Below are 10,720 nucleotides of genomic sequence, written 5' to 3'. Positions count from 1 at the left end.
CACCTCTTCAAGCCCCAAACCCCACACACACACACACACACACACACACACCCCCGCCCCCAGCTCGGCTCCTGCAGCAGCCTCGGGGCTTTGGGAGGCTCGTGGAAGAGCCTCGCATGTAGCATGGGGCAGTGGGGTTTGGCTCTTGCCAGGCAGGAACCAGTGAATTCAGGGTTTTGTTTGGGGTTTTTTTTCTTAACGAGCTGGAGCTGGGGCGGGCAGGGCAGCCATAAGGGAGCTGAGGTCAGGGCGTTTGTGCCCCCCACGTGGCACAGGTAGTGGGGTTTGCCCCCTGCCCAGCAGCACCTGGTGAGTGGGAGCTTCTTTCTTTTCCAAAGTGCCGGGAGGTGGGGCAGCCATTGCCAGGGCTGGGAGAGCAGGCAGGGGATGGGCCTGGGTGATTTGGAGATTTGGCAGCAGCCAAATTGATTCGGGACAGTGATTCAAATCACTGAATCAAATCGCTGCCCCCTGAATTGGCCAAATCCAAATCTGAAGTGAATACTAGCCGCTTTGCACAGGCCTAGTATGCAGCCTTATGTGCCAAGTTCGGGAGCTCCTCCGTCTCTACACTCCTGCCACATACCTCCGGGTGTTTAATAGTCTCAATCAGATCTGTGCCCCAGCGTCGTTGCCATAAGTGCCTCCCTTGACTCCGGGTATACCAAATAGTCCATTCAGTATTGGTATAGAAAAAAGTGAGTGGACAGGCTGCTCCTCATCCGACTGCGGCTGGACGTGGTCTCTCTTCAGCTCGCTGCTGGATCTGGTTTCCAGGAAGCTTTTGAGGTCCCTGCCTGCTCCCGGGAGCCAGTCACCAGCTGTTGTCACAGTTCCCTTGAGCTGAAAGTGAGAAAAGCTCCCCCACATCAGCTGTGTTTTGCCTCACCTTAGAGGCACCTGAGGAGCCACAGCCACGTCTCCACTCAGGCTTCCAGTTCAAGCTGGCAGCCTGTCTTGATGTTGGCTCTCGGCTCTACTGCTCATCCCCTCTCCGCCAGGAGTGAGTGGAGACATCGTCCTGTCTCTGCAACTTACATGCTGGGGCCAGACTTCTGGTAGGTTTCCGGGCCCGGGTGGTTGGGGGAGGGTGGCGAGCGGGGTTTCTTCCCTGCTCTTCTCCCCAGCTCTGCCACAGTGGTACAGTCGCCTTCCCTGGAGATTTTCAAAAGATGACTGGAAGCGCACCTCGTTGGGGTCATCTGACCTTAGCAGCCTTTCCTGCCTTAGTGCGGGGGGTTAGACATGATGATTTCATGAGATCCCTTCCAGCCCCTAACTTCTGTAAGTCTATGCATCTATACTGGGCTACTTTTTTAAGTATTGGAAGTTCTCTTGTAGAATCTAAAACAGTTATTGTAATGCAACAGCAGAAATCCGTGGGTGAGGGAAAAGAATTATTTATTATTAGTGAAGTCAGTATTTCTTCCTACTACTATTTTTAATATTTGTTTACTCTCAAGATTTTTTCCAGAAGCATTTGCATTATGTCTTTTCACTTAGGATCTCTGAGACACCATGTGTTCTTGTTGTCATCCTTATTCAAGACAAAATCTTCCCTCCGTAAATGCAAGTAGAGTTGTTTGGAAACCAAAAGGAGTTGGGTACGCTTTTCCGAAATCCCACTGAGTCTAGTGGCCCAGGGAAGTCAGGATTCACATCTGCATCCTTTCATTGCAGAAACTGGGAAAAGGTTCCACTGCCTAAAAACCACCATGTATTGTTAATCCATTTGGTCTTACAGTAAATCTACAGCTTCCCAGCACTGTTTCTGAATTACCAGATTCTCTGTGCTGGAAGGATGGGGACAATTGGTGTGGGATCCTGGAGCTGTGAAATGTTTATTAGCGGTCTGTTGCATCATGGTTGAGGAAGGAAGGCTGTAAATCACTCCTTGTGTCCAGACAGAAGCTTCCAGGAACGGGCAGCAGACTTAATGATACCCATTGCTCATATGTTCTTTTCCTCTGGAATATTTTATTTACCTCTTTTTATAGCCACAGGCAAAGCTTCATTGTTTGTAGGTTCTGAACTTCCCTCCACATTATACAAACCCATCCCATTCATTTCTGACAAGGCTGCTTATGAAATGGAACAACCCCTCTAGAAAGGCTGCTTCCCTGAGAATGGCAGCAGCAGCTATATGGCTCTCACCTCCCATGGACACAGGTGCACCAGCCCACCATGCCAGAGGCGCTGCTATGTGCAGACAGGAGATGAGCTTCCCAAGCACAGTATGGGGTCAGGATATATATATTTTTTGCCTCGACATAACAGGAAACTCCCGGTTGAGTTAAATGGTACCTGACAGCTCCTCTCATCTCAAGTGAAGGTTGTTTTTTTCCTTTACATTGTTTTCATGGGATGAATTCTTGGCAGGTTGAAAGCTGGCTCTTCTGCCCCCTGGATTTTGCCCTTTTCCTGCCTGGCAGGTTGGTCTGGGCTCCGTGCAGGAGTTGGCATGGCTGCCTTTGTTTACTCTCTCACTGCGTCTGGGTGAGCAAAGATGTCGGCAAGACTGTGACAAACCCTGGGAATGGGCTAGTTGCATAAACCTACTTTGCTTTGTCATCCAGGTCCCAGCGTCGGCACAGGCCTCAGCACCTTGGCTTCCTCCATTATTTTTTTTTCTGCATGAGCAACGCAGACAAGCCCCTTCCCTCTCCAAAACAATGGTGGCAATTCAGGGGGAGAACATGAACACAAATATTCTGGTGCTCTGACAGCCATGTTCCTCTCTTGCCATGCAGACTCATCAACCTTATCTGCTTAATTATGTGTGACATTATATAGAAGGGTGTCAAGCCATTTCCCTTCTCTTTTTTATTCTTTAGACCTGGAGATAGATGGTTTCCAGGCCATTCACTCACTTGATCATTTAAGCAGCTTGTCCATGCAGAACAGCAATGAAAACAGGGGTGGAAACGAAGAAAGCAACTGGTTGTGTCTAAAGGGCAGAGCTGGGGGAGATTAACATGTCAGTGGTGAGCTCAAGGAAGAATGGGGCCAGGCAGGACTGCCTGTTTCCAGCAGTAATGAGCTGCTGACAACAAACTCTCATCCGTTACAATTAGAAACTGCTGAAGTGTGAAACTGCCATGGGAATGTAATAAAGGGAGGGAACAACGGGACTGTGTAACACTAACCTTAAAACTGCCTCGTTTCTTCCCCCTTCATTGGTTGCTCCTTGCTTTACCCCTTTCTGGGTCTTCCCTCTGAACTGCTGCCCCCCCTCAGATAAGTAACTACACCCAAGCAGAGCCTCCCCCCCTCCATGTCCTGCCTTGCCTTGCCTTCCCCAGCAGCCATGTCCTGCTGTCTCTCCTCCCCACACCTTTTTCCCCAAATCCTTTCTATTGTGTGTTCTTCTCTATCATCTCTTTGGGCCCCACCCGGTAAGGTGCTGTGAACCCCAAAGTCTCCTTAGCTTCATTATTGTTTTTTGCTTAAACAGGGGCTTAGCCATTTCTAGGGCCTAACTCTTTATGTTGAAACCTCTGCTGCACAGAGCTATTGTGCTTTGTGCAGGTTGGAGGGGGGGAATTTGCTGAGTGCAGGGGGAGAGCTTCACAATGTAAGCTCACCACAAGCATCACCACTGCCAAAGAAGGGCGGTGGTGGTGCTTGATGGGGCTCTGGGCAGCAAGGCCAGCCACAGAGCAGTTGCATCCCTGCTGCAGTTGAATCGATGCAAGCAGCAACAGAGCTTAAAGATGCTCCTGCTGTGATTTCCACAAGCAACGCCCATTTTTGGGGCAGAACTTGTAGTGACGAGACTGCTCCTCCATGTCCTGGATAGTCTGTTCCTACCCCCAAAGGTCCTGGAAACAGGCCAGGCGCCAGCTTTCTGCGGAGATGTGAGAGGCTTCTGGGTATTAAAAATCAGTGATCAATCTAAGGAAATTTGCATCTATTCCATAATCGCAGTCTGAAATTAATGCAAGGGTAGCTGACACTAGGAGCCCTCCCAGGTCTTTAGCAGTGTGCTTGGCCTGACGGCTCCTATGGGTTCGTCCACGGAGAGCAGTTGTCCTCCGCGTGGGTTCTGTTCTTGAACCTCCAGGGTCTGTTCTTTTACTGAATGTTCCTTTTTCCAGGTCATTGACCCATAAATCAGACCTTCCACCAGCCACTGTCTCCTCCTGCACTGAGCCGTCCCATTTACTAGCCTCCTGTGCCTTCACCCTCCAGCCCAGCGCCCTGTTCTGACTCAGCTGCCCTTTCCCCATGCTACCCTTGCTGACCCTGTCAGCCAGTTGCCTGTACAGTACAGCAGTGCCAGCTTGCTGAGAGATGAGGGAAGCTATGCTGTCCACTTCCCTTTAGCTCTGTTGTTTCCTTCTGTGGTTTTATCAGGTTGCTGGGCCTGGTTTTCTTGACTTGTTCAGCAGTGGAGTGAGCGTTTATTCAAATAACGTTGGAAAGCGCTTTAGCCTTGAACGTTTGATCCCATTGCATACCGGGGTTAGATGGTACTTGCCATCTAACCTTGACTTTCTCGTACTCATTTTTCCCAGCTTCCTCTCTGTGGAGTACAAACTCTTTTCCTTGGAGAGGTTCCAGCTGCAGGGAGCGGAGGAGGCCTTCCGATCCAGCAGCCAGAGTTTGGAGGGGTCGGGGAGTTGACCATGCACAATGCTGTGGAAAGGGAAGGGATAGGTAACAGAAGCTGTTCTAACAGCCTTTGGCGAACACCAGGGCTTAATCACAAAGGACAGTCATCTGTCTGGCTATTGCCTCAAAGAAGACTCCTGACAATCCTAACCTGCCAGATGGCATTCACTCTGGAGACAAAGAGCAAAACTGCAGTTGGTTTATCTTTTGTAACATCTGTTTATTTGCCTTCGCCTTGCTCCACACAGTGGGAGTTCATTACTATGACTGAGCAAGACTGATGCTGCCTGGGCACCTCCTGGCACTTCTCCTGTCATACTTGAAATAGGCGGAGCCTCTCTGAATGGTTTTCGCATGCGCTGCTTCCCTGCCCGCCCTTACTATTTAATCACTACTTGGTGATGCATATGCTCCTTAAAGAGCCTTCCTTGGAAGAGTGCATGAACAACCATTTTCTCAGCCATGCATAGTATGAGAGATGGTACCAGAAGCGCTGTTACCACCACAGATCCAGATTTTCCATTTGCCATGAAAAAGTGTGGATTTTCTCTTCAAAGTGTGGATTTTCATGTTCAAAAAAGGGAGAAAGGAGGACCCGGGAAACTATAGGCCAGTTAGTCTTACCTTGATCCTGGGTCACCAACTGGCTGGAGGGCCGCACCCAGAGAGTGGTGGTGGATGGGTCATTTTCGACCTGGAGGGATGTGGGCAGTGGGGTCCCCCATGGCTCGGTCCTCGGGCCTGCACTGTTCAACATCTTCATCAGTGACTTGGACAAGGAGGTAAAAAGCACCCTGTTCAAATTCGCAGACGACACTTAGATGTGGGGGGGAGTGGGCAAGCTAGATGGGAGGAATAGGCTGCAATCGGATCTAGACAGGGTACAGGGGTGGGCGGACGAGAACAGGATGGGTGGGGTTCAACACTGACAAGTGCAAGGTGCTGCACCTGGGGAGGGAGAACCAGCAGCATACCTACGGACTGGGGAGCTCCCTTCTCGTCAGTGCAGGGGCAGAAAAGGATCTTGGAGTCATCACTGATGCCACAATGAGCATGGGCCTGCAGCGTGGGGATGCAGTCAGGAAGGCCAACCATACCTTGTCATGCATCCACAGATGCGTCTCGAGCAGGTCCAAGGAGGTGATCCTCCCCCTCTGTGCGGCACTGGTCAGGCTGCAGTTGGAGTACTGCGTCCAGTTCTGGGCACCACACTTCAAGAGGGATGTGGACAACATGGAGAGGGTCCAGAGGAGGCCACTTGCATGATCAGGGGGCAGCAGGGCAGGCCCTATGAGGAGAGGCTACGGGACCTGAACCTGTTCAGCCTCCACAAGAGAAGGCTGAGAGGGGATCCAGTGGCCTGTTACAAACTAGTCAGGGGGGACCAGCAGGCATTAGGGGAGTCCCTGTTCCCTCAAGCACTACCAGGAGTGACTAGAAATAACGATCACAAGCTGGCAGAAGGTAGATTCAGACTAGACATCAGGAGGCGCTACTTCACTGTTAGGGTGGCTAGGGTCTGGAACCAACTTCCAAGAGAAGTGGTGCTGGCTCCTACCCTGGGGGTCTTTAAGAGGAGGTTAGACAAACACCTTGCCGGGGTCGTTTGACCCCAATACTCTTTCCTGCCAAGGCAGGGGGTTGGACTTGATGATCTGCTCAGGTCCCTTCTGACCCTACAAACTATGAAAGGAGAAAACCATGAAAGTTCTCCTTTGAAGGAGAAAAACGTTGGAAACTGTGAGTTGCCCCTTGCAGGCTGGCAGAGTTCCAGCTTGCAAGTGCCTGCTGGGGGCAGTGGAACGCAGGGGGCATCTTGCGCATGTGCAAGCGTGCAAATATGCACGTGGCCAGAAATACAGCCAGACAGCATAGAGAGCAGCTCCCCCAGCTGCCTGGAGGTTAGTCTACAGGGGGAGGGGGCATGGATGGGTGGGGTGAAGGTAGATTGAGGCCCCCAAGCTGAGGGAGGGAGGGAGTGGGACAGGGTGGATCCCAGCAGTGACAGCAGCACTGAGCCTCCCTGCACTCCCACTCCCAAGACCCACTTGCTGGGCCATGAAGGCCTCCAGGGCAGCAGGACGGGGGGGCCCTGAGCCCTGGAGCAGGCAGCCCATATCTGCATACACATACAGGCTCCACTCCACAGGAAGCGGGGCTGGGCTCTACACTCTGCTCTGGCTGCAGCAGCTGCTACCTCCCACATGCAGCACCCAGGACTTGGGCACTGGGGGGAAGGGGGCTGTGGGCCCTGGTCCTATAGCCCTGGCAGCTGAGGGTCCCCTCCAGCAGGGGGTGCACTGGCAGGGAAGGGGGACTGTGGGATGGGAGTGAGAGGCAGCAGTAGGGTCAGGAGGATGCAGGCTGGGAGTGAGGGGCAACAGCATATCAGGGCTGCTCAGTGCCACAAAGCCAGGGGGTGGAGGGACAACAACCACAGCTGGACCCACATGCTGGTGAGCAAAGGGGGCAGGTGAAGCTCTGATTTTCCATGATTTAAAAAAAAACAACATCAAACCCCAAAGTATATAGGTATTTAGAATTTATTTTATTATAATGATTGAGGCACTGGTAGGCTTCCAAATTGCTTTAAAATTGTTAATATAGCAATAAAACATTGTGTTCAAGTGAGATAGAGACAGATAGATAGTAGCATTTCATTTTAATCACAGGAAAACATGGATTTGAGGTTTTTAATCAGAAAATTTGGGATTTTTATCAGAGAATTTGGGATTTTTAAACAGAAAAGCCAGGATCCCTGGTTACCACAAAGTTTCTAACAACAGATCAGAGTCATCCAGTAATCAGGTTTTCAGGAATGCTGAGTTCAGTTCGTAGGAAACCAGACACTTCAGAAATGGTTTCCTCTTGATTCTGGGAATAGCGTGTTGTTGAAAGATCCAGCACTTCCACCTTGGAAACTTTTTTGGAGGAAAAAACAACACGGATTACAGCTGATATGAAGGGACTTGGCCATCTGTCCCGGAGGGGGCAGGTCCTTCTGACAAATTCCAGCCAAAAACCTCTTGGCAGACGGTTGAGATTGAGGGTTTTAGAAGCCACAGCAACTAAGCACCAGTCTTTGATCTCCTCAACACTGCACAGCCGGGATGTGGGAGCTGCTGGTCACCGACTACTCCTTGCAAGGAGTCTTCAAGTATTTCTGCCACAACTGCACCTACAGAAGCCGCTCCAATTCTACAGGGAAACGCACGTGTGTGAGCAGCACCCCACTGTGGGCCCATATCTGTAACAAACTGCGTGGAGGAAAGGTTGGCCTGACTCGCTTTCTCTCTCTGCTTGTCTGGGAGGCAGGGGTTGGGGTCTGATCTCTGTAGGTCTGATATCTCTGATCTCTGAGGGCAGCATTTGGCCATATGTGTTGATACTTGGTAGAGGGGACTGGGACTTATCAAGAGAGGCTGTTTGATGTTATAGAATATCAGCGACTGGCATTGACCGCTGACCAAACGTTTACGAGGTGCTGCCTCAGCACTGCCCTGCATTGTTTTATCTAGTTCAATGTTTGACCTTGTTTTGCACAGGGTTGGGGCAGGGAAGGTGGTTGTGCTGTGGGACTCATTTTATTTAAGTATCTTCCTGTTTGCCCACCAAGATGTGGATTCTGAATCCATACTTCCCATGGTGCAAGGCAAGAGCGTTTACCTGCTCTGCAGTCATCGGGGGTCCAGGGGCAGGATTTTATATTGCAGAGCCACGTCAGGAGAGACCAAGATTTGTTTCCTTCAGTCAGGTTCCAGTTGCTCATACAATTCTGCATTCAGATCTCTCTCCTCCAAGCTCAGTCTGAGCTATTTGGAGCTTTTTGCAGGTGTATGGTTCACATACACTGCTAATCTCTAGGACATGACAGGCTGGCTTCCAATCTTCTGGTTTTCATGTTGCAAAAAATTAAGCAAGACCTGAAAATGGAGAGTCTAGATCCAGCGTCCAAGCTTGTACTGATCCACGGATTCCTGCAACAGCCAGGTGCTCTGTCAGGGTGGGGAACATTTCTTGCCTTTATGTTGGAGGTGAAGTGAAAAAGAATAGGATGTTCTGGGTTAGGGTGCTTCATCCACTTCCCTTTGTGACATCTGGTGCTTTTCTCAGCAGATTTCAGCTGCTATCTTGCTTTGGTTCCAAGTCAGAGCAGGGTTTTAAAAAGGACATGGCTGACATCTGTCTTTGGATTGGGGTGCTCAGGGAAGGTCCTCCTGAATTTCACTCCATGTTCCTCCTCTGTTTTCTTCCTCTGAGACTGACTGTTGAGACATCATGTACTTTGAGTTTAGTGGGCATTGTTACTTTCAGGAACAGGTAGATTTTGGTGCTGGGCACGCTTGGTAATGTTGCTGAACCAACTCTTTCTCAGCCCCACTTTTCATTTCTACCTGAGCCCCAGTATGACAAGTCCTCAGTGCTCCAGCCCTGCTGGTCACTGGGGAATTGTGAACCAAACTCCCCACTTGGGGCTGCATTACAACATTTGTCTCCCAGCTCACAGTTGGAGCAGCGTGGAACTAGTGCTATGGGAAGCTCCTGGAAGGAGCGTGCTTCAGGAAACCATTCTGTCCTCTGGGTCACCCCTTCTCTCCAGAAAGCTCTGCAGGCTGGTGCCCAGGGGGAAGCAGCAGAGTGCTGCAGCTCAGGTCTTGCTTTTTGATATGCTAATGATGTACTTTACTCCCTAATGACTCCAGTGTCAGGTGCTTAAAAATAGTCCGTGAAAGGGATGATATGGTGTCCAGGTACCCAAGCAAACAATTGTGTTGTTGAAGACCTGGATAGGTTGGACCAAATGAGCATTAGTGGCAAACCCTAGGGTTTGTGATTTGAAGATGTGATGAATTGTTCTCAGCAGTTCCTTACTTGTGAAGCAAATCCATACAAATGCTCAGACAGCCTCCTTGCTAGCTGCTTCACCAGGAAGAGCTGTGCAGAGGAACTAGGCAAGTTCAGACGGGACTGATGAGAGAGGCTACAGATGTCTGTCTTTAAACCTCACTGACACACTGCGCCGGGGAACCCAACCCCATGAAAGGCTCCCAAAGCTGAAAGAAAAAACTCCCTTCCCAGTTCCTATCCCTAATCTTGTCACCCCCAAACTTTTTAAAAGCAAAACACCTGTGCAGCAATTTTTTATAAACCTAGCTGATGCCAGCAAATGAGCTGCCTTTCAGTTTGGGGCCAGCAGCTCATCGGTCTGTTATTTCAGAAAGGAAGAACCCCCTTGCTGGATTCCAGATGATCACTCTCTTCTTTTCAGAAAACCTATTCTGCCAACTCGCAGTCCTCTTGGGCAGGTTGTCAGTGCCATAATTTTTTGCTTTGCAGTGGCAGTGAGCAGTCTGACTGTCACTTAAAGGTGAGGTTATTGGTGCTAGAGAAGCAGATTTTCTGTCAGAGGTTTCCACTCCTTAAGTGGGTGTTGCACATACATCATTGCTGGGGTTTTCATCTCTACATTTACGGTTCATATACAGCCCTGTTTAGGGGAGCGTGCTCTCGGTGAGTGACCTGACACCTGGAACTTGGGACTCTTCTCTGTTGTGCTGTGACATTGGGATAAAGTGGAGAATGTGTTTGTTTCAGCACTGAATTTCAGGCCTGGCTGAACTATTCTCTGGGTCCAATTTCTAACCTGTGGGTAACTTCCATGTTTTTCAGCTGGATCCACAGGTACTGCAAGACAAAGACTGGCAGCGGACAGTCATCTCAATGAATGGAGTAAGTACAGAGAGCTGAGGCTGGCACTGCCTCTCTGCCAAGCCTTACTATCATGTTTTATTTTCTCTGCTCCTTGTTGTGATACTTTAAAAAAATAAAATATGTATTGCTTGAAAGATAACAAACAGTCTCTTCCTGACAGATCGAAGTGAAACTATCTGTGAAATTTACCAGTCGGGAGTTCAGCCTGAAAAGAATGCCATCCCGCAAACAGACTGGGGTCTTTGGAGTCAAGATTGCTATTGTCACCAAGTGAGTTGGCCAGTCACAGTTCTCAAAGAATCATAGAAAGTTAGGGTTGGAAGGGACCTCAGGAGGTCATCTAGTCCAACCCCCTGCTCAAAGCAGGACCATCCCCAACTAGATCATCCCAGCC

The 10,720-nt window shown here is 50.0% G+C and overlaps 1 protein-coding gene across 1 annotated transcript in view; it reads left to right on the top strand.

Moving 5' to 3' along the window:
- Positions 1-10,720, top strand: part of BCR (BCR, RhoGEF and GTPase activating protein) — a 128,868-nt gene that overhangs the window by 106,827 nt on the left and 11,321 nt on the right. The window contains exons 17-18 of the mRNA XM_019539157.1: positions 10,285-10,344; positions 10,487-10,596. Coding sequence (XP_019394702.1) covers positions 10,285-10,344; positions 10,487-10,596 — 170 coding nt within the window. The remainder of the gene's footprint in view (positions 1-10,284; positions 10,345-10,486; positions 10,597-10,720) is intronic.

Source organism: Crocodylus porosus, unplaced genomic scaffold (genome assembly GCF_001723895.1).
Source record: "Crocodylus porosus isolate Cpor-Errol unplaced genomic scaffold, CroPor_comp1, whole genome shotgun sequence".
In the NCBI taxonomy this organism is placed as follows: Eukaryota; Metazoa; Chordata; order Crocodylia; family Crocodylidae; genus Crocodylus; species Crocodylus porosus.
The sequence above is the reverse complement of the archived record's forward strand: the minus strand, read 5'-3'. Positions and strand labels throughout refer to the sequence as shown.